Source organism: Chanos chanos, chromosome 9 (assembly GCF_902362185.1).
Source record: "Chanos chanos chromosome 9, fChaCha1.1, whole genome shotgun sequence".
NCBI classification, from domain to species: Eukaryota; Metazoa; Chordata; class Actinopteri; order Gonorynchiformes; family Chanidae; genus Chanos; species Chanos chanos.
Window position 1 is genome coordinate 9,286,373 of NC_044503.1, and position 26,922 is coordinate 9,313,294.

At 41.0% G+C, this 26,922-nt stretch overlaps 3 protein-coding genes across 3 annotated transcripts; 1 reads left to right on the forward strand and 2 right to left on the reverse strand.

The window, feature by feature from the left end:
- Window positions 1–4,892: 4,892 nt before the first annotated feature.
- LOC115820266 (UDP-glucuronosyltransferase 2A1) lies at window positions 4,893–9,047 on the forward strand. The gene is made up of 2 exons (XM_075353602.1): window positions 4,893–4,996; window positions 7,241–9,047. Exon 2 carries the CDS (start codon window positions 7,266–7,268, stop codon window positions 8,871–8,873), a length of 1,608 nt encoding a protein of 535 aa, XP_075209717.1. The 5' UTR covers window positions 4,893–4,996; window positions 7,241–7,265; the 3' UTR covers window positions 8,874–9,047.
- A 2,622-nt stretch (window positions 9,048–11,669) lies between these two features.
- Window positions 11,670–15,273, reverse strand: dedd (death effector domain containing). Its single transcript, XM_030784656.1, has 5 exons — window positions 15,226–15,273; window positions 13,132–13,815; window positions 12,895–12,999; window positions 12,628–12,765; window positions 11,670–12,371 (listed from the first exon to the last, which is right to left on the reverse strand). The coding sequence occupies exons 2-5, from the start codon at window positions 13,691–13,693 to the stop codon at window positions 11,965–11,967; spliced, it is 1,212 nt and encodes a 403-aa protein (XP_030640516.1). The 5' UTR covers window positions 13,694–13,815; window positions 15,226–15,273; the 3' UTR covers window positions 11,670–11,964.
- An 825-nt stretch (window positions 15,274–16,098) lies between these two features.
- Window positions 16,099–19,174, reverse strand: LOC115821327 (phospholipase A and acyltransferase 3-like). Its single transcript, XM_030785152.1, has 4 exons — window positions 19,157–19,174; window positions 17,221–17,359; window positions 16,352–16,653; window positions 16,099–16,167 (listed from the first exon to the last, which is right to left on the reverse strand). The coding sequence occupies exons 1-4, from the start codon at window positions 19,172–19,174 to the stop codon at window positions 16,099–16,101; spliced, it is 528 nt and encodes a 175-aa protein (XP_030641012.1).
- Between the last annotated feature and the right edge of the window lie 7,748 nt (window positions 19,175–26,922).

Genomic DNA, 26,922 nt, shown 5'->3' on the forward strand with positions numbered 1-26,922 from the left:
GAGAGACAGCAAGTAAGGGATACAGAGGGATACAGAGGAGGAGTGAAGGCGAGGTACCATGCCATCTGATTTATTCACACCACCAAAAGTTGCCTTAACCATGCATGTGAACCCTGACATGCACTGCACTAAAGCTAGCAGGCACTGCACCCACTCCCACATCTAAGGAGCTGCCTAGAATGAAAATCCCAAAGAGAGGTGATGAGTTTGCAAAGAAAAGGATTAAAATGAAGAATGAATGCCTGTACACAAAGCTGTAATAATCTTCCTTGAGCAATAAGCATGCGGCTTAAAAGAGCTGAGAACACCAGCAGGTAGTGTCTACATAGTTACTGACTAAAAACTAAGTGGAAAGTAATGAGTGCAATGTTCTTCAGATAAAACAAACTGCTGCCTAATTTCACTTACTGCTAATGCTCATTGTAATTTCCCTTGTGTTCCTTGTTTTTCATGTAATAAAACAATAAACATCCTATTAAATTCTATGTTCATCCCTTAAATAATGGGTGCTAATATTACTGCTCCTTCTCTTTCATATATTACACACTAACAAAAAATAAAATAAAATCTAGGTACACAAATGTAACACTGTAATGGAAACAGTGGCTTGCCTGCAAAGTTTGTGGCACAGTCACACTGATTATAATCAATACAATATCCAAAATCTCTGAATGCTGCTCTTCCTATACACTTTTATGAACTTTTTTGTAATTAGTTGATGACATCAAGTTTCATTCGTTAAAATGATAACATTAAATAATGAGACTCATGTATCAGTTGAGCTCTGACTGCGTCAACCATAACGTAGTCCGTCCGTTCCATCCTGCTCATCTCTGTGAAGAATCAGCAGCCAGCCTCACCCCTTCGGAGGGACCCGGCAAGACCCGGCACCGACACAAAGTCTTGCTTGTGGTCTCCTGCTGCCAACCTCAGCAACTCCGGCCTCTCATACCTGAGCGTGGCTGGGCTTTCTCTTCTTGTTCTTGAGTAATACCTCATACTCACGTTGTTGTTTATTCATACAGGAACTTAGTCAGCTAGAGGATAGAGTTTTAAACTCTAGAGTTTTAGAGTTTTTCGGAATAACTGTAATTTCACTGGGCTCAGGCTCTGAAATAAGGTTATGGTCACAGCTAAGTGATATTAGTAATAAGTCTAATATTCTCAGTGAACCATTAACCAGAATTTCCTTATACCATTGGTACGACAAGTTAAACTGGATAGGTTATTCCCTCAGCCCCTGACCTAAACTGAGCAGTCATCCCTCAGTCCCTAAACTAAACAGACTGCTGGCAGATTGTGTGAACTCAGATAAGCCCTTGGCGAATGAGTAGTAAATTCGCAGAGAGTTTCAGTTTTCTCTTCAGTTCTCGTACAAAGTAACGTGTTACTATAATTATATTACTTTCCCCCATAACGAAGTAAAGTAAAGCATTACAGTTACTGGATGATTAAAATGTCCTTTACTGCGTTACACACGCCTTTTCAATAGAATGTTTTTAGTGCTGAATATTTCAATTTAACTTATAAAAGGGATGGATGCTAACTGGTCAATACAGCGTTCCAGTGATGTTAAAGTGCATGATTATAGAAGCAGCTATGACGCGGCACACACCTGTTCACTATAATTGTGTGTCTCTATAATATGACTGCCTGCTGTCACTAATGAGAGATTGCTCCCATTATGCCTGGTTCAGACTACACAATTTCAGCCCAATTTTGTCATGATTTTGTAGTCACAGACAAACTTCCAGCGTCTGGCCTGAATATGAACATCAGGAACAACGAACGGGTGTCTTGACCCCTTGTAGAGTGACATAGGCTGTGTCCGAAATGGCATGCTACATACTACTCGCATATTGATCTTGATGTAAAAGTAGTAAGTAGTATGCAGTACATGAAAAATAAAAATTTTGCAGCACACGACAGTTACCCGGATAATGTACTACTTTCCAACTGTCAGAAAATTAAAAAAACATGGCGGGCAGCGGCAGAAGCGGCTACAACTTCAACTGCAGCTGCAGTTCCGAATATAAATGTATCAGTTGCATATTTTGGTGTGATAAGTCTTCATACGCTTTCTTATAGGGCTACTTTTGATAGATATTTGTGGTAGTCGTGTGTTGTTCGATTTTAACAGAACAGATAGCCCAACCGATAGCAAACGTGTAGTACACTACACATTCTCATAATTGCGTACCATACTGTATACTAGCGTGTGCAGTAGTGTGCAGTATACAGTGTATACTGGGCCAGTATGCAGTACACTAGTATGCCATTTCGGACACAGCCATAATCTCAGAAGAGTGATGCGTCATCTGGGATGCCCCACAACACCTGACATGAAAAGTCTGTCATGTCAGAATTTTTTTGTGTTCTCCTGTCTAGTCTGACATTGCCTACGATGTGTACCTTGACACTGACCAAAAGGATGAATGACAGTCGTCCTCTCCGACGACATATCAACCCGCGCAAGGTCATGAAAGGCAGCATACGATAATTAATCGGGGACTTGTAGTGTTGCCAGTCTCCCGGCCAAGACATGGCGAGAGTTTATGGCACTATCATTGCCTAATCTGACATGGTGGCCATCGTGAAAAACAAAAATATTGTGTAGTCTGATCCCGGCATTAAATGGGATAAGACTGACAACTGGTTAGTTAATTAGCTAGCAAGGTCTGCTACATTTGAGAAAACCTGAAAATGCGGTGTAGCCAACCAGCACAATAATTTGGAGAGCCTTAATGTTACTTTTAATCTCAAAATACAGTTAATGTAGCTGTCAGCTGATGATGATACCAAAATATATTACTAGCTAACTCAGAAACTACTGGTAGTTAACCATTGAAGCTAAATGACAACATCCCAATTAATGTAACTACACTATAGTTATCATTAGATGGCTGCTCATGTATTTCTATTGATTGTCACTGGTCGAAAATGTGAACTCATGAATAAGGCCATGCTGTACAGTTATTTTAGAGCAGCTAATGCTGGATTCAGACTACATGATTCCAGCCCGATTTTGACACGATTTTGACATGACTTCCAGTGTCGGGCCTGAATATGAACATCAAGAACGACGAACAGGCGTCTCTACCCCTTGTAGTGTGATGCGTCATCTGGGATGCCCTACAACACCCAACAATTAAATACAACACACGATACGAAAAGTCTGGCACGTCAGAATTTTTTAAATATTTTCCTGTCTAGTCAAGTCCTAGTCCTAGTCCATTTGGTTTAGGTGGGGGGTGGCACCTGGGTAGAGCGTACAGGAGGCAGGACGTGATGCAAAAAAGTACTCTGCAAAAATCGCAGTGTTTTGTTTACAACTAATCGAAAAAAGCGGACGAGGCTACGGGCTTTTGTCTGATGATTTCAGCTATTGGCCCTGAGCAATAGAAATTCCTGAATCTCGTCGTCTCTCCAGGTAGACATTTTCGGTGGCGTCCTCATGTAAAATACCCTTCTTCTTCACCCTCAGATGTTTGTATTCTTCCAGTTTCGCACCAGTCACATGTTAGAAACGGCATCAACACGCCTACTTGCTCGCTGTGCATACTCCAGAGTATAAACCACTCTATTCACACATGGACCCAAACAAAGAGAAAACAGAGTTTGTACTGGGGCGCTGGTAGAATAAAGTCCATTTAGAATCTGAATCGCCTGAGTTGGACATTTTTGTTCACACATACAGCCCCTCCGGTTAGAATCCTGATTATTTTAGGGTTGCAGTGTATGTGTGAAAGGGGCTTATGTGTGAAAGCGTCTGACTCGGACTATCTGCTGCTGTGTGCTGCATGTGTGAAAGGGCAACATCTGACATAATGCGAACCTGATTCTGCAGTTATAGTCTGTAGTGCATATGTGAAAACGGCTTAAGATTGCCTAATCTGATGTGCTGACCACCGTGAAAGAAAAATATCGTGTAGTCTGACCCCGGCATAAGGGGTGCTGTTAAGCACGACGAAACTATTGCATTGAAAATAAAGTAACGGAAGGACCATGACGTTTGTCCTTGACTTTTTACGTGGTAAATAGGGGAATTTGTAGTTATAGAGAGTAACTCAAAAGTAAAGTAATTAGTAGTGTAATTACTTTTCAAAAGGAGTAACCAGTAAAGTGATCCCATTACAATTTAAAGAAGTAATTGGTAACTTGCAACTAATTACTCTGAGTAACTACCCCAACACTATAAGTCAGCATCCACACATATACTTTGGACACGCATTTGTTGAGAGATTGACTGGCTCAGTAGTCAAAGTTCCCCTCCTCACATGGTCAAGGGGGTGATTTGAGTTAAATAATGTTGTTCAAGGTCAGAGTGATAGTGACGTTTAACTGCCTTAACCTTTGAGATATTCCTCGCTTTTTCTAAGTATTAGCAAAACATCTACGCAGTAATAGGATTTGATTTGATTTGATAGGATTTGATCTGATTTCACTGTTTTGTATTAAACTTCAGTGAGAAACATGACTTGTATGGAATGCCTTGTGCCTAACACCCCAACATAATCTTTTTTCCTTTCTTTTTTTTCTCTCTGGCTGGAATTGCTGAACACATGCTCCAGATCAAGACCCCTCTCCCTTGGCTGCCATATAAAAAGGTGGAGGAGGTAAAGATCTTGATCAAAGTTCATGAGGTTTTTTCGGCCCCATCGTCCTCTTAAGTAAGTGTAGACCTGTTCTGTTGTTCACTTTATTACATCTGTTCCTAATCTCACTCTCCTCTCTTTCTCTCTCTCAGGCACACACATACACACACACATACACACAAACACACACACACTCACATTTGCAAACAGTAACACGTGCACACCCTCACAACATGCTCACAACCCATAGCTCTCCCTGAACAAATGACCTATGCTCACACATGCCAGGAGAGTTGGAGAGATTAGCTCTTGGTGGATTGTCTCACAGGACAGCTCAGTCCACTTCTTTACCAGCCTCTGGATCGGACAAAGCTGGAACACAGTGTACCCACTTCAAACAGGTACAATATTTAATTTGATCTGCCTGTATGTGTGTGTTTGCATTTATGCTTTAGGAATATGGTATGCAAAGGTTTCCTGACATTATCTGATTTTTGTTTTCACTGGAAGGAGGGTATAGCCAAAGTTCAAATGTATGGAAAGTTTTTTTAATGATAGTAAGTGAAAGAGCAGTGGAACTAAATACACAGACCATACAACGTTGTTTTATTATCATCATCAGTAGTATAATTCTTTTATTGTAGGGACACTTCCATAAATGGTCAAAGAGGAACAGCCTGTTAGTTCTTTATAGTTTTTATAACTCCTTGTGATAGAGTACAATGATCTCTCCTACTATCAAAATAATTGTTTTTGTTTGTTTGTTATGCTGAAACACCATTTCAGTCTTATTATTAGCAAGCTCTCATGTTGCAGGACTTTAATTTGGATTTTTTTTTTTTCAAAATTTATACTATATTCTTCCTGTATAAATATTTATCACTTTTTGCTTTGGGAAGCAAAGCAAGGAGCTAATATAGCCTTAAAATTAATGATTGAGTGAAAATGAAACTGTTGGATTTTCTTGTGATTTTACAAGTAAACGAACCGGAGCAAAAGCGCGCTTGGAGAAAAGCTTTATTTGGTGGTGGTGGAATCCGGCAGCACGTCTGCATGCACCGAAGCTTAACTCAGAGAACTGTTACCATGATCAGCCTTTTATACCATGAAGCAAACAGACAATAGGTGTACAACGTTGCTTGATGCAAATCAGAATCTAGGTGTTAATGCTAAAGTCCCTTCTGTCTGTGATGACTGCCATTTGCCCATTACCGGTTGTATTTTGCCTTAATCAATTGCTCTTGGCTCCAACTGTAACGTGGCGCCAGAGGTGTGAAGCTTTCTTTGTATCTATGGTAATAAGACCATCAGGTTAAACAGTTCTCTTATCCTGAACCATGTCTGTTCAGATGTCACTATAATCTTACAAAACAAAGAGAAAACAATTTGAAACTTGTTATAAGCTCACGTGTCTTGAGAAAGATTTCTCTGCAGCAACATCGAACAGTAAGCAGATTTACACTTATCCACCTTATCCATTGAATATTCCTGTATTATATAAACAACTGTTAATAACAGGTGATCAGACTAACCTAAACTGATTTCCAAAGAACGCTGGTACAAAGAACTGTTTAAACATTCAGAATTTTGAAGAAGCAAAAACAGTCAGAACATTCCATGAAAATGTAAGGAATACAAAAAGCATGGCTTGAGCTTGAACAGTACAAAATATACAACATAAACTCTTTTACGAAACAAAAAATGTCTGTTCTTCAAACAAAAAAAGTTCCTTCACCTGAGAACACAAAATATAACAACCTCTTCTTTAACCATCAAGGACAAAAGTTCAACCCCTACTGCATCTTCACTGCTTTGACACAGCGCAGACTGATTCCTCACACAGCCTCACTCATGTCAGCTGTCAACAGTGTTTTGAATAGCAATATCCAACAAACACAGCCAGGGGTTCCCCCACCGTTCTGGTAGCTGAACATGCATTCTGGATGTTTTGTTGAGATGTGAACAAGCCACCGACTCCATCCCAGATATTTTAGCTTCCACTGCAGATCCACTAGGTATGTTACTTGGCTAAACTACATGTAACTTGCCAGCAAATGCACTCTTGCCTTGACTAGGTGAAATTTCGTAGTTGTATCTATCTCCAGAATTCATCCAAAAAACACCTTAAAGACTGTCAATGCACACTTTCTCCCGGGAAGTTTTCATAAAGAGAACCTAACAGATTTCGTTTAAATTTCTAATTAGTTTCGAAAGTGCTTGGTACTTGTTTGGTAGATATTCCCAACAAACTAGTTTCCAAACTCCATAACTTAGGTCTTAACACACCACTTTTTTTCCAAAAGACTGTCAAAAGACGCCCACTCCTCTTCCACTTAAACCTACAACACAGGGAAATTTTAACCCTTGTGCTATTGAGAAATAGTGTCACGCAGTAACTTAAAACAAATCTTGGAACCATTGGTGCGTTTTGCTACTTTTTAATGTGGGAACAACCAACTAGCCCCGCGATGGACTGGCGACCTGTCCAGGGTATTTCCTCGCCTTTCGGGGGATAAGCTCCAGCATCCCGCGACCCTAATTAGGATAAGCAGCTTGGAAGATGAATGAATGTGTAAGATTATAGTTACATCTGAATTTAAAACCTGAGAAACCTGCTAACTAATCAACCTCTGTTTCACCTTCAGAGAGACAAGGTGGAAAAGACCATCAATGACTAGTCCCCTTCAACAAGCTGTCCTCCTCTTCCTGGTGGCCTTCCTATGGAGCTCTCCAGTGTGCTGTAATGCTGGCAAGATCTTAGTGTACCCAGTGGATGGAAGCCATTGGCTCAACATGGACATTCTACTAAAGGAACTATACCAGCGTGGTCACAAGCTGACGGTTGTGCGATCGTCTACCAGCTGGTATGTGCCCGAGAGTGCTCCTCACTTCTCTTCAATCACTATCTCTGTCCCTCATGCCAACAGCCTGGAGGATCCCAAGTACATGTCATCCTTCTTGAAAAGGAACATTGATATACGGAGAGGAAAGGGCTCTATTTGGTCTTTCATTGCACTGCAAAAAGAGACACTCAGCATGCTGGAAGAGGCTCATAGGGCAAGTGCAGAGATGGTACAGCTCATTCTAGAGGACCAAAAATTGGTGGAAACACTCAGAGCCGAGCACTATGACTTGATTTTGACAGACCCTGGCTTTGCAGGTGGAGTTGTGTTGGGACGCTATTTGGGTCTGCCAATGGTGTTCAATGTTCGTTGGATAACTAATGCAGAGGGACACTTTGCCATTGCACCATCACCTCTTTCTTACATCCCAACTATTGGTTCCCATGTCTCTGACAAAATGAGTTTTTTGGAGAAACTGAAAAACTTCTTGCATTATGGAATTGGCCTGTACATTGATCATGGGATCACAAGACCCCTTTACCAGGGTGCATGCAGCAAATTCATTGACCCAAATACAAATGTCTACTCCCTCATTCAAGGCGCTGACCTGTGGCTCATGCGAGTCGATTTCGTGTTTGAGTTCCCAAGACCTACAATGCCCAACGTTGTCTACATAGGGGGATTCCAGTGTAAACCCTCCAAGCCCTTACCTGCTGACCTGGAGCAGTTTGTGCAAAGCTCTGGAGATCATGGGGTAGTTATCATGTCTTTGGGCACTTTGCTGGGCAGCCTAGGGCCGGATATATCAGAAATAATTGCCTCTGCCTTTGCTCGTTTGCCACAAAAAGTGGTGTGGAGGCACCTTGGCGCAAAGCCATCAACTTTGGGTAACAACACACTGTTGGTGGATTGGCTGCCTCAGAATGATCTCCTGGGCCACCCAAAAACACGAGCTTTTGTCACACATGGCGGCACTAATGGTATTTATGAGGCCATATACCATGGAGTTCCAGTACTGGGCCTTCCACTTATCTTTGATCAGTTTGATAACATGGTTCGACTAAAAGCTAGAGGTGTGGCCAAAGTCCTAGATGTCACAGACTTGGAGGTGGACACCCTAACACAAGCTCTGAAGGACATCCTAGATGATAAACAACCCTATAGGGAAAATATGGCCAGATTATCTCGGCTTCACCATGACACACCTCTCAAGCCCATGGATAGCGCGGTCTTTTGGGTGGAGTTTGTCATGAGGCATAAAGGAGCAGCACACCTACGCACAGAATCCTACAAGATGCCATGGTATGCCTACTTCAATGTGGATGTCATAGCTGTTCTTCTATGTTTCATCACTGCTGTCTTCTCTCTCTTTACATTCACGTGCAGGGCTCTGTGTAAGGTGTTGTATCGCAAAAGAAAAGTCAAACAAAATTAAACACAGGGATATTTTACATAGTTGTTAGAATTAAAGTAGAGGGCTGGTTTTAGCTGACATCACTGTTTACATTGTAGAGAAAAAGACAGCACTGTTTGATGCTTCTCTCTACCACACTGAATAACATTAACATCAATAAATTAATCATAAAGAATGATACCTCCCCTCTTAAAACGATGTAAAATGAACACTGACTTGAATTTCTTTTTTTTTTTAATATTTGTTTTATTGATTTGTACAGACATTGAATGTACAAGTCTACAATTATGCATGTAAATATTCACTTAAACACAATCGCTGTCATGGTCAACAAATAAAATAATTCAAAAATCAAATAGTCATAATGCATCATCTGAATTATGTTGCTTGACATTTTTCCTCAGTTACAGACTGATGGACATGACTATTCACGGTCACTACTGTTGAAATATTTGAAAGAGTAAAAAATAAAGTGCTCCGTTCCCATCTGCTCTAGTGTGTTGATTTGAGAAAACATGTTTCATCTCTCCAAAAAGAAGTCTCAGTTACTTTCTCTATGAAAAACAAATGCATAAAAAAGGTTAGAAATGTCTAGGATATTTCAAATCTACAGAACACAGTTCATATTTAACTGTGTGATGTTTTGGGGATCAACATCATATACATGCAAGTTATAAAGACAGACAACAGAACACAATAAATTGAACATACAACCTATATAATAGATACCATTTTGTAACTTTGTTCAATTCCATTAGGAAAACATCTGAAACGTCTTTCATGGTGATGGTCAGAGTAGTATTGATCTGTGGCTATCTTTTCTGTAGATCAGTACCACTAAAAGATCAACTACAAAACTGGTTACCAATTTCAAAGTTTTTCTTGTTTGTTTGTTTTCTCTTTTTTTTTCTCTGCTAGACAGCTGTGGTTGTATTCAAGCAGGTAAACTGAACAGAGAGATAGGAAGAAAGCAGTAAAAGGAGGGAGAGGGGAGAGAACAGAGACACTGAGTGGAAAAAGCTTTGGTATTTAAAACTATTTCAGTTTCTGACAAAAGAATGAGCTTCTCAATGTGATTGCTTTTTTTTGCAAAACCATAATTTCACCAATTTACTGCAAAATGTGTGCTACACAGTATACCCATAAAAACAAACAAACAAACAAACAAACAAAAACCGTGAAGCACAGTATTACTTGCTCTGCGTGAAGATAAAATACCGGTCTATAAATTTCAAATAAATATAAGTTTAAGCAGATTAACTGTAACACAGGAAAATTGTCAGAGGCAGAGATGCAAACAAAACGCAATTATAATGTGTGAAAACATACCATACAAAGCACAGTTCCTTGATATGCTTGGGGCAATATCCGATGGACAAAATCAATTGTATAGTCTATATGGGCAAAATATTCACAACTCCTTCATTTGTTCAGCGTGAGGGATATAAATATACAGTATATGAGTGAACTTTGTAAAATGGCTGATGAGAATCTGACAGGGAAACTGGAGTGTATAAGCGCTTCAAGCCAATCTCAGACCTACTTCAAAAAAACAAAAAAAAAACAAAAAAAAAAAACAACTCTTTCCATTCAATGCCACAGTTGAAACAACTGCAATAACAAGCTGCTCAAAATAATATTCAGTATCAAAGCACGTCTTTAAAAAAAAAAATTCGGATTCAAAGCCCATCTCAAGCAAGCACATGCAAACCAGTCCATTACAGGCAGTTACAACAGAAGCACAAACCTGCCACACGTATGCTCACAGCTATGCAACAAACCGGAGACTTTCAAAAATGAAACAAGATCAGTCCACAAACAAATGAAGCCAAAAAAAAAAAGGAACCCAATGTGTAACAAATACATATGCTCATGACAATTTTGGTCCAAAAGCTAAGTTTAAACTATCCATCAAGATCTTTTACATCCAGTTCAAAATTCTGGAAGTGGCTGAATATTTTGCACTCCGACTGTGTGATTTTTGAATTTAGATTAATTAGACTTGAATTTCTCAGTTCCTCAGATGTGTCGACTACAATAATTCTAATAGCGTTTGTGCAGTTTTTCCCCACGCTAAAACAAAAAGACATAACTAGGACATGCAGCACCATTAAACACTTTCTGTAGTATCATCTTGAAAACATTCTACCCACAAAAACAGATTCATTTAGCTCCTGCATTGTACCACAAAGCAAGATCAGACACCTTTCATTCCATAAACAAGAAAGGCAGAAAACTGCAGAAGGACTCATGTGTCCTCAATATCGAAAGAACAGCACCAACTAAGATGTTCATCTGTATGCTTGTTTGTAAAGTAACAGTAATAATAATAATATTAATAAATATCCCCACCTGAAGATCTTTTCAGAATATATGCACAAAGCATGGTGTTAACTTGGTGATCGCTTATTTGGACCAAACAAAACAAGAGAAGCCCGGGATCTGTTCACCAAATGTGAAGTTTTTGAAGTTGTTGTGTATGCGGATGCATTCAAAGTAATTCAGCTTAAGCACATAAAATCCAAATTGTCTGAGCAGTATCCCCACTTGAACAATGTATACCAACAGAACAGATCAGCTTTGACAGTGGCAAACAAATTGACAGTCCTAAGAGCAAACGGTTGTGCAATACTTGACAGAAACCCACAAAACAAAAAATAAAATAACAAAACAAAACTTCAGAATTCACAAGTTAAACATTAGTGTTGCCCACCAAAGACAAAAAAAAAAAAAAAAAAAAGCCAAAAAACCAAAATGCCTTCTTTGTTCAACATTTCTACCTTCATTTATTTGTACATATATCTTGAAATACAAAGGTTTAAAACGAAAAGACAAAAAGAGAGTGAGAGAGCAGAGGAGAGGGAGAATGACAGAAATTTAATCTTCCCATTACTGTTTCCCTTTCTCTACATCCATGTTCAGGGAGCAATGGCGATTGTAGCGTACTACTTCTCATCTCACTGAAAATCATCCATTTAACAGTCTCCGTGGCACTGCTCTGCATACAAAAACCTCTCTGGGTAGTCACTGTACACTAACCCTTCCGCCAAGTTGAAACACTCTTTGCCGGGTCTACTTCTGCTCACCATCGCTCGCGTCAGTTTGTGCCCCACTAGGACGCAGTCTCTCTGGTGCTGCCTGTTGTCGTAGCTCCTCCTGCAACCAGGTTCCGCAGCAGTTTGCGTCGGCCCGCCTGGTAGTCCTCTTCATCCACATTGACCAACAGTTTGATGGCCTCATGTCCCACGGCCTGCTTTAGCGAGTCTGTGATGAAGACACCCTTCAGTGCTTCCAACAGGGAGCCATTGATGTAGTCTCTCCAGAAGGCATCCAGGTAAGTAAGCTCAGAGAACTTGATGTCACAGATGATGGAGCCTAGGTCGCGGGACTTGAGGATGGTGTTGGCCTGGTTGAAGCGTTCAAACTGTCTTTCCAGCACCTCCTGCTTATTAGAGAAGACATTGCCTTGCAGCGCTGATTCGTGTTGGCAGTACTCAGCACGCACACGCAGGCGAATGTCTGGGGGATAGTTTTGAATAGGTAAACAAGAAGCAAAAAACAAAGAGGGGGGGAAAAAAAAGGAGAGAAGAGGGTGAATGCATGTTTGACCGAAAATGTAAAATGTAAAAAATACATAACATGAGGGCCTGCGCCAACAAAATAATAAGAATAATAATTAAAAAAAAATCATTCACTGGAGAAAGTCCACGACACACCATTTTTGCACTCCTGACAATGCATAAATTCTCATATGATAACAAGTCTGCACTCTTACCACAGGTTTGCTTCTCTCTACATTCAGCTGTGGTGTGGGCTCTCTTCCTTTTCCTGCTCGGCACAGGAGGGGAAGGCTTGGCACGTGGGGGGCATACCTGGGCTCCTGATGGAGAGCAGCAAATCAGGGGTTGAGGACCTGAGTCAATGAAAGAAGCAGTCTGGTAAGGGTTTGACACAGACAAAACACAGAACTCTATGACGGACTTTTCAAAATAACTGCAAACTGTTAAAAGAGGAATGCATACTGAACGGCGCGAGCACAAACCTGTTCTTCTGTGAACTGTGCCTTGTCGGCTCTCTCCGTTTCCTCTGGGAGAAACATAGCGCACAGACGTCTCCTCCAGATATTTATCCACTGGATCTGGGCAAACTGTAAGTTGACACACATATGTCTTTGTAACTACACACATGCATTTCCTATGACAATGTCTTGACTTTGCGTTGGTACTCTCTGATCGAAGATCATTTAACCGTATATGCGTGTGATGAGTGTGAGTTTTACCAGTCTGTCTCTTCCTGAGTGTGACATAGGGCAGCAGGTCATGACGGGTGATGATGCGCAGGAGTTGGAGGACGTGTCTGAAGTTGGTTTCGTCGCAGCGCCCCTGCCGCTCAAGCGCCAAAAGGAAATCCCGTCCGCTCCGGATACCTCCGCGTTCATACTCGTCAATGACATCCACAAACAGGAAGGAAAGGACTCGAACGTCGCGGTGCGTCAGCTGGGCTCCCACGATGTCAAACATGCGATGCAAGGAGTATAATCCGTAAGCGTTATCTACCGCCTCCTCGGGCCACGGTTCGAATCTGCCAGACGTGGGCCTCCGTGATGAAGCTGAATTAGCACAAGAACCAGAGGCGGATCTGTTCAAAGACAACGCTGTAGAACTATTTGGTGCTGCAGATGACACAGCACCCATTACACCTCTCTGAGGAGTGGAGGCACCCGAGCTGCTGGGAGAGGTGTCCAGCGGACCGGACTGCGTGTGCTGCCTCCCCTGGTTGGCAGAAGAGTTCTGTGGAATGAGCAGGGGAGGGTTGGCATTTGCATGCTGCTGTGAGGTCATCACTCTGCGCCAGGTGCGACTGGGAAGGGATGACGAAATCTCGGGCAACAACTTATAGCTGAAGTCCGAGTTAGTTCGACTGCTCTCTGAGCAACTGCCCAACACTCACCTCCAACGTGTCTCTATTAGAAAACAAAATGACCATAAATGGAGCTTGACAATGCCTGTACATTAAGTTGTCTGTAAATGACTGATTCCTTCAGATAAAAGACTATCGTCTCTGAGAAACAAGTATACACATCATATATATTTAGACACATCAAAAAAGGAATGCACTGCGTTGTAAATATGCATTTCAACATTAACTCATTTTTATTTAAGTGACCTTGAGCCACTGCAAGTGCCCAACACTCAGTATACATCACTGAAATCCATGCTGCCTGTCTAAACTGAGGTATGGGACATATAATTTAATTCTACCAAGATATGCTAATAAAATGCCCAACCAAAGAGAAAATCAAAATGCCTTACAATATAGTCATGTTACATTAATAATACTGCTTAGCAAATATGGACTAACACAAACGTAAGCCTGTTCATTTCTTCACTCAAGTCTAACAAATTTGGAGACACTGTATTAATAATGAACTAAACCGTCTATTTATGAAGGGTTGAAAAAACTGATTCTGCGTATAGGGAAATTCTGTTCAAGGAACCAATAATCTATCATAATATCCATGTTTTAAGTGTTGGACATACATCCGTTCATATTATTGAGCAATTGTGTTGTCAAACTGAAGCATGCGTTTCTCAACACACGAGTTCGTTAGCTGTTCCGCTAGAGGTTTACACAGCAAGCTTCGACGACAAGCATGAAAACTTACAGGATAGCAAGATTTACTGCTAACAGAAATGACCGAGTTGACATTTACTAATAATAATAGTAACTATGATCATTATTATTATTGTTAGTAGTAGTAGTACTATCATTCTTATTATTATTTACTTGACCATAAAAAGTGCTGCCTATGAAGCAAGTTCGTCACTTACATAGTAACACAGAGTAAATGTTAAAGGGGAACGACAGTCGATTTGACAAACTTGTAAGTCACCTGGCCACACAAAGAACACTATTCTTAAATAGATGGCCGTTTAGTTAGATAGCGTTAACCGTGGTCACAGATGCTCACGACTGTACTGAGAAATTATTGTCTTTTGGTAGTTCAAACAGCTAGTTTACAGATGCTATAGCGTAACATGCTGCACATATCGTTAACGCTAGCTTGGCGAGTACTATGACAACAGTGAAACCAGACGTTGAAGGGGACTTTGGGAAATAAGCTAACCCGAGTAAGACATTTAGGAGAACACGACACATTATCAGCGAAACTGACTGCTTCATATGTGTCAAATGTGCTTGTGCCAAGACTGGACGACATTTAAGTTACTGTTTACACCGCTGACAAAGCTAGCGAGCTAATTCTAAAGCTAATGTACAGTTAGCTCAGCATCACTTAACCTATCTAGATAGCATAACTAGCGTTAGCTAAATAGGAGAGGTGCTACGACTGTAAACATTTACTTTGCCTTACCTCCTGGATTTCATCTATCGTCTGGATGTTGTTTTGACAGTATGAGCTGAGTGTAAAATGCAATCTGTTTAGTTATTTTAAGTGTGAGAACATAACGTGTCTGATGAATTTAAATCATCCAACAGAAGCTGGCATACCCATTTTGTTCCTCTACTGAAATGAGGGAACATCCGGGATATAACGAGGCTGGGGGCAACATCCGGGAAACGTGGGCAGCGCTATATGAGCGGAAATGATCTCCTGTTGCATGATGATCAGTCTAATGACCACTAAATCTTTTCGGTTTAACTTAGAATCGGAAAGTATAAGACATTTGATTAATGTATTGATTTTTTTTTTTTATATTAGTTTAATGACACGTTTGATTTTGACTGATTTATTGATTAATTGTACAACAATACCGCACACAAAACACATTTTGTCTGTTGACTCTTAAATTTATTGACTCAAATACTCGAGAGGTGTAATAACATTGTTGGTTTAACCTCAACCCCTACCTGCACTCAAGCAAACGCAAAAAGACAAAAAAAAAAAAAATTAAAAATTCCAATCCGTAGCAGACCTGTACTGCTAAAAACTGATAACCAGACTGAGGTCGATTTGGATATTAACCTACAATTATTAGTTATTGAAACTCATTTTGAATTGACATTGGTGCTTACTGAAGTTGAATTGTGATAAACATGAATGTGTTCAGTGAGCTGATTCATTTTTGGCTACAACCAAAGGTGGTGTTATCTGTGATTACAAAAATTACATGAAATAATAGGTTGACCAATATATCAGTACATCAAATATAATACATGTAAATCAATATGCAATATAATTCATGGGTTTGTCTGTTTGTTTTTTTTTCTAAATTCGTTGGCATTTCTATGATGAAAGGTGTTTGAACTTTTCCGTTGCTTCTTTAAGTTCAGTATTTTTTGCTCTGAATGGAACCTATTTTAAAAAGAATGAGTGTAAATAACGATGTGATTAAAACATGTGGGTTAGAATATGAATAATACATTTGAATTATGCATAATGTAGCCACAAATCTTAACAAACATTTTTTTTCTTATTCAGTGGAATAATACAACATAATCACATACATTAGTTCAATCTTTCATCTGCCCAGACTTACCTGATTACAGATAGATTCACCATAACGTACAAAGGTGGCAAAGTGTTCACAGTTTAGTGTGAGAAGATCGTACTTAAGCACCTTGTCCAGTAAGGCATCACGCCGCTGTCTCATTTCAGCTTCTGCAGATGGTCTGCGAGCATGACGATTATTGCTGATTGAGACATTAGCACCTCGAGGCACTTTCACATCTGAGAGGAGCTGCCTACGTATTTTGGTCTCCCCCAGAAGAAGGTCTCCAAAGAATGGGAGCTGCATTAGGCTCAAGAGGTTGCGGAACCTTTTCATCACCTCTCCTTCATCTGTATTGGAATGTGAGAGAACAAGCCTCAAGTTGGAACCCCTTTGTAGTTTACAAATGGCGGCCATGAATGTAAACGATTTCTTCTTTTATAAGCACAACATGATAGCAAACTATACATTTTTATATCTATAAAAACTTTGTGCTATTGTTGCTCTTCAGCAGGACGTTATCCACTGGCGTGTAAAGTGAGAAAAGAAAAAAACACTGGTGCTTTATATCATAGAACTAAACCAGGTGCCTAACCTATCAGCCATGGTTTAAGAAGTTGCACCTGACTGATAATTTAACTGAAGCAATAAAAGAATTTAGCTGAAGCAGTAAAAGAATTCTGACAAAGAATATGCACCCAAATCCAAAAGGCTTGAATTATGAAACTGATTCATTATGGTGTGTAATTGAAAGTGATGTCTGGCTTTGAACAATATTTCATATATGTATTACAAACTCTTTAGTTTTTTGTACAAATACTATGCCTTCATGTAGAGCTAATTTGATCTAGTTTCCAACATAGTTTCTAATCAGGAATACATATTTTAATTTATCTGGGTATGATAAGTATTCTCACCTGGAGCAGCAAAATGAATCACATATCCATCTCCATCATATACACCCCAGTGTGAGTACCATTTGAGGTAGGGCCATCTCTCAGGGTAAGCAAACTCAATCAAATCTCCAAACTGGGCAGTAGCCACAATGTTATTAACCTGTAAGTCACAAGTAACAACGTTTGTGCTTCATTTTCAGACCATTTAGCTGAAGGAGAGGTCTGCCTTCTACAGGGGAGGTTTGAAACAGGTTGTGCAACTTAGGTAAAATATCAAGCAGTGTTTTCAGTCATCTTCCACACTGATTTAAATTCAGTTATAATTTAAATTCAGTTATAAGTTTTTAGGTATATTTAAAGTTGAAATATACACTTGATTTGAAATGTTTGTTTTGACAGTTTCACCATGGTTTCAGTTGATTCTAGCATCACAACACAAATCACAACAGATTGATGTGTGAAAATCAGTCATGGCATAGACACTAATTACTAGTCATTTGAGATTTTGTTTGATTTTTTTTCTTTTTTCTAACAGCATACATTGTCAGAAAACACAAAGGACTGTTAATTTACAGTCTTTTCTTTACTTGGTCGACTCACAATTGATCAGAGGTGGACAAAGTAAACAACTCCATTACTTAACTCAAAGTATAGATACTCCTGGTCAAATATTACTGCACTACAAGTAAAAGTACTTGCTTTTAAAAATACTTAAGTATTCAAAAGTACATTTTCTTTTTAATGTCATCGCATTGTTGTATTGCTGCAACAATGCATTTATAGAGTCTAATGACTCTGAAACAACCTACTGAATGCACGGACTTGCTTGTGGAACCTGTAGAATAAAAAGCTTGTGGAATACGCTACAAAGCCTATAGAAACACAGTTGAACCAAATGCTTCCTCTATAAAAGACAGTGTATAGCTTCAGTTAAACAGGCACTAGGTTAACTCAGATTAGCCTTAAAAGGATAAACATGCATAATGTTGTAGGCTAGGTTCATTTTACTTCTACTACATAGCATTGTCTGAAATGTGAAATAGCTGGATGACCATCGTCACCGCTTGATTCCCGCCCCCCTCGTCTTATTGGGACTGGGTCCTACGTGAATGCGCTGACCTTACAAATATTACTGTGTTTACCTGTCAATAATATACATATAAACAAAACATATATTTCTGAAAGGAAATAATGTCAGTAATGTTAGCTCGGCATTTTCGCTAGTCAGCTACTAGTATGCGTCAGCAGTGGATTCACACAGGACCCAGTGTTAGGCCCCAAATGGTTTCCAAGCCAACTGGTTTCCGTACACATACGGGAAGCAATTAGCTTGAAAACCAGTTGATTTCAAAAATCTCAGACATGGACTTAAGATATGGCAATGGCTACTCTGGTGAGGAACCTTTATCTTTATCACCTTTTGTCTTCCGTAGCCATCAGTAAAACCTCGAAGTTCAGTTGTTCAAAAAATGCAGCACGCACTTGACTGACAGCATTTGAGTAGTTTACTGTGATTGGTTTTTCCCCTGTGATGAACACAATATGGCCTATCGCATTTTAGAAAAGAAAATTCGTCCGCTGACTTCAAAGCTATGCGTTAAAGTAACGAGAACCTTCATAGAAATGCAGTGGAGTGAAAAGTACAATATGTGTATTTCAAATGTAGTGGAGTAAAAGTCATAGGTTCACAAAAAAATAACACTCAAGTAAAGTACAGATACTCGAAAAATGTACTTTAGTACAGTACTCAAGTAAATGTACTTTAGTACAGTACTCAAGTAAATGTACTTCGTTACTGTCCACCCCTGCAATTGATACACTGCATGTGTCACTGTTTACTACGACATAAGTTTACTACGCTAAATTTAGTTCACTTCTACTTCAATGTTGTTAGATTAACAAAAGAAGATGCAGTGTTATGAAACTGTTAAATGAAACGTTATTGTATTTGTTTTACCTTTTCAGTGTAATCCATTTCCAGTTGAGTCGTCCAAAAATTAACGGACCTAACTTGGACTTTGGACCTAACCCTGCCAAGCCTAATGGGTGTGGCCTATACTCAATTGTCTCTGAAAAGCATTCTTGTGTTAACCATTTTCAGGTCGCACTAGAGAATTCAAATGATAAAAGACACTGCTGAGACACTTTAAAAATATATGCAATGAAGTCGTAAAAGCAGATCATTATACAGCCCAGGTATTTATTCAGCTGTTAACATAATGCCACTTCCTGCAATTCTGTAACGTTGGGAGATACTCTCCTCAAACGATGCCAGAAACCTTCGGAAAGAGATTGAACTTGCCTCCATTGTCGGGCATGCAGATCTCTTTCACTAAAGTCACCCTGAGCAGGTAAGAGCACCCCAGTCTTCTGAGTGAGCAGCGTTGCTGGTGACAGGATCAGAGGGGAATCTGGATCCGCTGACACTGGGACAAGTGGACGAGCAATCACAATTGTTGAGACTTCAGCCATGAGAGTAACAAGAACTTGTGTGAGTCTTGTCGGTCCCATTTTCAGGAACATTGAATCAAGGATTTGCCTGGTGATGCCTTTAAGTCATTCCCAACTGCCCCCCATGTGTGAGCTGTGTGGTGGATTGAAGACCCAGGTACAAGTGTTGTTGGACAGGTATTGCTGGACTTTTTTGTCACAGGACTCAGCCTTGATTTTCAGCTCTCTAGTTGTTCCCACAAAGTTTGTTCCACAATCTGACCTTATTTGTTTAACTGGCTTATTTGTTTAACTAATGGAAAAGAACTGTCACAAGGCATTTATGAAAGATGCAGCATCCATTGGCTTGATACTCATACAGACGAATATTACAGCCCAGCACTTACTTTCAGCCAGACTGCCTCTCATACGATGAGCTGTGATGTCCCATGGTCCGAAGACGTCCACCCCCCTCATATGTAAAAGGAGGTTCAGTGCTCAGGTGTTCCAAAGGTAAGACAGCCATATTCTGTGTTTCCATCTTTCCTTTTAGCTTTCTACGGGTAATGCACTGGTGGAGGATACTGCTGATGCGCCGTTTTCCACTGATAACCTATAGTCCTGCAGCTCTTGTGGCACCCTCAGTCAAATGATGTCCTTGATGATGGATCAATGCATGGTGGTTATGGATAAGCAGTGTTGTCGCATTGCTTTGAGCAGGTAGAATAAGAGGGTTGATCTCATCTTTCTTTAGGTTGCCTTGTGACAGACGTCCTCTGACCCTGAGAATTCCTCAGTCATCCAGATAAGGACAGACTGGACAGAGGGCTTCCTTTGGAAATCCGTAAGCTGCCTTGAATACATTCTATCTCCCGGTTGAAGGCATTGCGCTGCACACTATACATGACAGCTGTTTTTGCTTGGTTTAAGTCTTCTTTTGAGCAGGGTTCAGCACAAATATGCCATTCTTTGCAGCTGGTCCCTTGCTGGGATGAGTGGGCAACATGTACAAGTCTTGCCACTGCATGCGCAAGTGGTTGCCACACAGAGAATCTCTCAAAGCACTCTGGGCTCAACCCTTGGTTAACAATGTTTGTGGAGAGGCAGACTTGAGGATTTCAGACCCAGGGTCAACCAAGTCAAAAGCTATGTGTGCTGCCTCTGGTTCTATGGTTTTGAACAAAAATTGTGGCCCAGTCAGCCATGGACTGCATGCCAGACTGCTGGCTGGGACGAATCTTGTGAACCTGGAAGAGGTGCAACCCAGCTGTTACTGCTATCCTGATGGACCTCTTTCTCCATTTGCTTCAAGAATGCAAGATCCTCCATAGAGAGAGCTAGTTTGTCATCATCCCTAAAGTGCCGAAAGACTGGATCACCTCCTGAGTTCTTAACATCCATCAGGAGGCACTGTTGCTGTTTCAGGAAGGTTGGAGATGCCTTGTTAAGCTGGTAAGTATTGTTGTACCTTGTACGTAACTAGAACATGGACTCATGAGACTAGGACGGCCATCAACAAGAACACTGGTTTTATAGATGGTGGTTGATAACCTAGGCATCATACAAAAACCTCTACATAAATTCAATGCGTTTGAAGTTCTTTATACAAACATAACATATGTAGCCACAAAAAATACCCAGTCTATCACACTAATTATTATCTATAGACCGCCTGGGCCGTACTCTGAATTCCTCTGTGAATTTGCAGATTTTATCTCAAACCTTGTTATTTCTTTAGACAAAGCTCTAATTGTCGGAGACTTTAACATTCATTTTGATAACCCACAGGACCCTCTGAGAACAGCGTTCGTGTCCATTCTAGATTCAGTAGGGATTAATCAGACGGTCATAGGGCCCACTCATAATGGTGGCCACACCCTCGATCTTATACTAACACTCGGATTAAATGTAGGAAGTATAGTCACATTTCTACAATCTGAAGCTATCTCAGATCATTATCTTATCTCATTCAAAATGTTTCTTAGTAATAATATATGCAGCTCGCCACGCTATCATAATAAACGTACGTTTACGCCAGCTACTACGCAGAACTTTATCAGTAATCTCCCAGAGTTATCAACTTTGACTGGAACAATGTCACACCCCACAGAACTTGATCAGGCAACTGAATCTTTAGAGTTAACATTCCGCAACACCTTAGATAATGTGGCCCCACTTAAAAGGAAAATAATCAGAGAGAAAAAACTAGCTCCCTGGTATAATGAGCACACACGCGCCTTAAAACTTACCACTCGAAAATTAGAACGTAAATGGCGCCAAACTAAATTGGTAGTATTCCAGTTAGCATGGAAGGAGAGCCTCCTGAGCTATAGAAAAGCTCTTAGTGCGGCTAGATCAATGTATCTCTCCACCCTAATAGAAGACAACAAAAATAATCCTAGATTTTTATTTAATATCGTATCAAAACTAACTGGGAATAAGAGCACCTCGGAAACAGGCACACCATCAATGTTCAGTGGCGACGCATTTATGAACTTTTTCAACAGCAAAATTGAAAATATCAGGCAAACAATCCAGGCTATAAATTTTAAACCAGATAATTTGATCACTAACACTGTAGATAACAATATAACTATATCAGATCAGCGATTAGAATGTTTTACTCCCCTTCAGGCGACCGAATTGACCTCACTAATTTCTTCATCAAAATCACCAACTTGTGTACTAGATCCCTTACCTACACGTTTTCTTAAGCAGATACTGCCAGTAGTCATCGAACCGCTTCTAAAAATAATCAATTCCTCCCTTAGTACTGGCTATGTACCTAAATGTTTTAAACTAGCAGTTATCAAACCCCTAATTAAAAAACCTGACCTTGACCCCTGTTCATTGTCCAACTACAGGCCAATATCTAACCTCCCCTTTATCTCCAAGATCCTAGAAAGGGCTGTAGCACAGCAGTTATGCTCATACTTACATAAGAATAACATCCATGAACTGTATCAGTCAGGATTTAGGCCTCATCACAGCACAGAGACAGCACTGGTTAAAGTTGCAAATGACCTCTTACTGGCCTCTGATCAGGGTTGTGTCTCCTTGCTTGTGCTGCTTGACCTCAGTGCAGCTTTTGACACCATTGATCATACCATTCTCCTTGATAGACTAGAAAATGTTGTTGGAGTTAAGGGAACGGCCCTCTTATGGCTTAGGTCCTACCTGACTGATCGTTATCAGTTTGTTGATGTAAATGGTGAGTCCTCTGCACATACTGAGGTAAAGTTTGGAGTCCCACAAGGTTGTGTTTTAGGCCCACTGCTTTTCTCTTTATATATGCTACCTCTAGGTAATGTTATTCGTAAACACGGTATTAGCTTCCACTGCTATGCTGATGACACACAGCTGTATGTCTCAGCGAAGCCAGACGAGAGACACCAACTTAACAAAATTGAGGAATGTCTAAAGGATATTAGGCACTGGATGCTTACGAACTTTCTCTCACTCAACTCTGAAAAAACAGAAGTACTTGTACTAGGATCACATGCAGCTAGGAGTAAGCTTTCCGATCACATAGTTACTCTGAATGGCCTTTCTCTTTCATCAGGTGCGGCAGTAAAAGATCTTGGTGTAATTATTGACCCCAGTCTTTCATTTGAATCTAATGTAGATAATATTACCAGGATAGCCTTCTTTCATCTTAGAAATATTAACAAGATAAGAAATGCATTGTCATTTCAAGATGCTGAAAAATTGGTTCATGCTTTCATTACCTCTAGGTTAGACTACTGTAATGCCTTACTGTCTGGGTGTTCTAATAGATGTATAAATAAGCTACAGTTAGTTCAGAATGCAGCAGCCAGAGTTCTTACTAGAACCAAAAAATATGATCACATCACCCCTATCTTATCCACACTGCACTGGCTCCCAGTCAAATCTCGTATTGATTATAAAATCTTACTATTAACTTATAGAGCATTAAATGGTCTTGCGCCACAGTACCTGCGCGAACTCCTGGTCTCTTATGATCCACCACGCCAACTTAGATCAAAAGGTGCAGGCTATTTGTTGGTACCTCGGGTTATGATGGCTACAGCAGGGGGCAGAGCCTTCTCTTACAGAGCCCCACAGTTATGGAATAGCCTCCCAATTAATGTTCGAGACTCAGACACAGTCTCTATGTTTAAGTCAAGGCTGAAAACTTATCTGTTTAGCCAAGCCTTTTGCTAATAGCTCTTCACTAGGCAAAGGAGCAGATCTGGAGGGTTCTCGGGCATAGATTGTTTGGTGAACTGGGATGTTTGGATGCTGTCGCCCCCCCACTCTAACATGTTCACTCAGGTTTGTTGACTGTGGAGTGGGTGGCTGCCTTGTGTCCCAGAGTGCCATCATGTCCATATTACCTTCTAGCTCTCCCTTTTAACTATGCTGTACTAGTTAGTCTTGCTGGAGTCCCTGCCTGCACTTGGCACACGATGTATATTTACCTTTACCATTATGTGGAAATGAACATCTGACAATGTGTCTCTCTCTCTCTCTCTCCCTCTCCCTCTCCTCTCTCTGTCTCTCTCTCTCTCTCTTTCTCTCTTTCTCTCTCTGTCGAGCCACACATGCTACTCCTGAGACACCAGTGATCCTGACTCCTCCCGCCCTGTGGACTGATCCATCCTGGTGTTATCATCTTCCATTCCCCGTCAGCCTCCTGTCTACATCGCCATCCCCTTTGTTCATGCCCCAATTTACTTTCAATTGTAACTGCCCACGTGGTCGGCACCTATTGCACGCCTGTCTGGCCAAGGAGGGGTCTCCTCTCTCTGCGGTCCTCCTCAAGATTTCTCCCATTTTCCCATTTCCCTCTTGGGTTTTTGGGGAGTTTTTTCTTGCCCGCCATGAGGATTAAGTCAGGGGGTGCCGTCATATTTTGATTTGACTGTTGTGGCCTGTAAAGCCCTTTGAGACTGTAAACAGTGATATTGGGCTCTAAATAAATTTGAACTTGAACTTGAACTTGGTTGGTGATGGCTTATATGCACCAAGGAGGAAACCTCTCCAACTATCACCCAACCAAGGGCTAAGTGTTAAGCAAGGGGTGTATGAGGTGGACCTGCATTGTTCCAGTACCTAGTGGGCTTCAATGATGTCTTTTCCCAGCGGAATGAATATTTGGGCTTCCGAATCTAATGGTGGTATCTTGGTGGACAGTGACTTTAGATGGGTTTGATGCTACACAGCTGGGTAAACGGCTATATTTGAAGAATACAACACTTTTATCGAACACAAAATGTCTAAAATCCTAAATAATGATTAAATAAACTTACGAACATGTTAAATTTACTTATAGACATTACCTGAATAATGATTGCAGGTAGGATGAAACATATAAACTTTGTCTGATACGTAAATAGAGTGATACAGTGATACTTTTCTGCCTGAGAAATGTAATAAAAGGCAGACATAAAACAAAGCATATACATATCAACATTAACATTTTCTGCCTGAGAACATTCGCTTCTTGTTATTAACAGTTACTGCAGCTACGTAACAGGTACATTAAATTGCTCTCCCTTGTGGCTGTCACAGCCTGCACCTCATTTTGGACTTTTAGTTTGATATGTCTTTGTGCTCTTGTTCTGTGTCTGTCTCCGCCCCTCACCTGTTCCTGTTTGTCTCATTATTAACCTTGTTAATTTCAACCAATCCTGTTTTGCCCTGTTTATTTCTCCTTCTATTTAAGTCCTAGTGTTTGCCTTGTACTTTGTCTATCGTTGTTTGTGTTTTGAGCACACTGTTATGCTGCACCTTTTTGTTATCAGTTGAGTTTCTGTTTTGCACTTGTATTTTCATTATTTTGTCAGAAAAGTCCTCCGTTTTGTCACCATCATCGTCGTGTCTTTGCACTTGGGTCCTGCACCACACCACTAGCGTGACAGTGGCGGAGTTCCAATAGTCCAGGACAGAGCAGACATATTGTCTCAGCCAAAGAAAAAAAAACAAAAACAAAAAAACCCCAAAACTAAAGAGCGTTCATAAATCAAACTGTTAATGTTGATATGTATATGCTTTGTTATGTCTGCCTTTTATTACATTTTGCTAATAAGAGAAATTGTGAAGTATGCATTGGTTGATTAATCACTGTATTTGAGAAGATCATTTCCAGTCCAGTTCTTATATGTATACTTATGTATTTGTAAGTGGCTTTGAATGAAAGAAATAAGCATTTCATCCCTGTTTCGAGCAGAATTTTGACAACATTTCAGTATCCCTGCTATGTTTATCTTTTTGTGTTTGATCATTGAAAAAAAAAAGTCAGTTATGTCGACTTTATTTTCACCCCAGCTATGCACCCATGCACTCCTCTTTGTTTTCTTTTCAATGTTTGAAGACTTTTTTGTAGTTTCCTTTGTGGTGAGCTGTGGGAGCATTTCCACTCTTATTCTTTACTTCTCCCCTCCTGGAATCGCAACCTTATCGTGGTGGAGGGGTTTGTGAGTCCCTGTGATCCTGGGAACTGTGCTGCCTGGAGCATTAAGCTCCTGGTAGGGTCACCCAAGGCAGAGAGGTCCCAGGTGAGGGGCCAGACAAAAAGCGATTCGGAAAGCCCTTATGAAAAGCACCCACGAAGATACAGGCACCTCGCCCGGAATAGGGAGACCGGGGCCACCTCCTGGAGCCAGGCCTGGGAGGGGAGCTCGTCGACGAGCGCCTGGTGGCTGGACCTGCCACGGGGTCCGGCCGGGCTCAGCCCGAACGAGCAACGTGGGGCTGCCCTCTCGTGGGCCCACCACCTGCGAGGGGAGAAATAGGTGCGAGGGGAGAAATAGGGGCCGGGTGCGATGCCACACGGGTGGCAGGATGGGGCGAGGGCCCCAGCGGACTGGACTTACGGTGCAGAAACTGGCTTTTGGCACGTGGAATGTCACCTCTCTGGGGGGGAAGGAGCCTGAACTAGTGCGGGAGGTGGAGCGATACCAACTAAATATAGTTGGGCTCACTTCTACGCACAGCCTTGGCTCTGGAACCAAACTCCTGGATGGGGGCTGGACTCTGTCCTTCTCTGGAGTTGCCTGGGGCGAGAGGCGGCGGGCAGGTGTGGGGTTACTTGTTAGCCCCCGACTGAGCGCCGCCGTGTTGGAGTTTGTCCCGGTGAACGAAAGGGTCGCCTCACTGCGCCTTCGGGTTGCAGGGGGGAAATCTCTGACTGTCGTGACGGCGTACGTGCCGAACGGCAGCTCAGAGTACCCAGCCTTCCTAGATACACTGGAAAGTGTCCTAGTGAAGACACCATCTGGGGACTCTGTAGTTCTACTGGGACACTTCAATGCTCACGTTGGCAATGAT

Excerpts from the sequence above, each read along its gene's own strand:
- LOC115821327 (XM_030785152.1), bottom strand. Across the intron at positions 16,654-17,220 it reads GATTCATTTTGCTGCTCCAG|ATGAAGGAGAGGTGATGAAA; the intron begins GTGAGAATACTT and ends ATTCCAATACAG. Across the intron at positions 16,168-16,351 it reads GTGAATCTATCTGTAATCAG|GTTCCATTCAGAGCAAAAAA; the intron begins GTAAGTCTGGGC and ends TTTTTAAAATAG.
- dedd (XM_030784656.1), bottom strand. The coding sequence starts at position 13,693 with ATGACCTCACAGCAGCATGCAAATGCCAACCCTCCCCTGCTCATTCCA. Across the intron at positions 13,000-13,131 it reads ACTCAGGAAGAGACAGACTG|TTTGCCCAGATCCAGTGGAT; the intron begins GTAAAACTCACA and ends GTCAACTTACAG. Across the intron at positions 12,372-12,627 it reads TAGAGAGAAGCAAACCTGTG|ACATTCGCCTGCGTGTGCGT; the intron begins GTAAGAGTGCAG and ends ACTATCCCCCAG.
- LOC115820266 (XM_075353602.1), top strand. The coding sequence starts at position 7,266 with ATGACTAGTCCCCTTCAACAAGCTGTCCTCCTCTTCCTGGTGGCCTTC.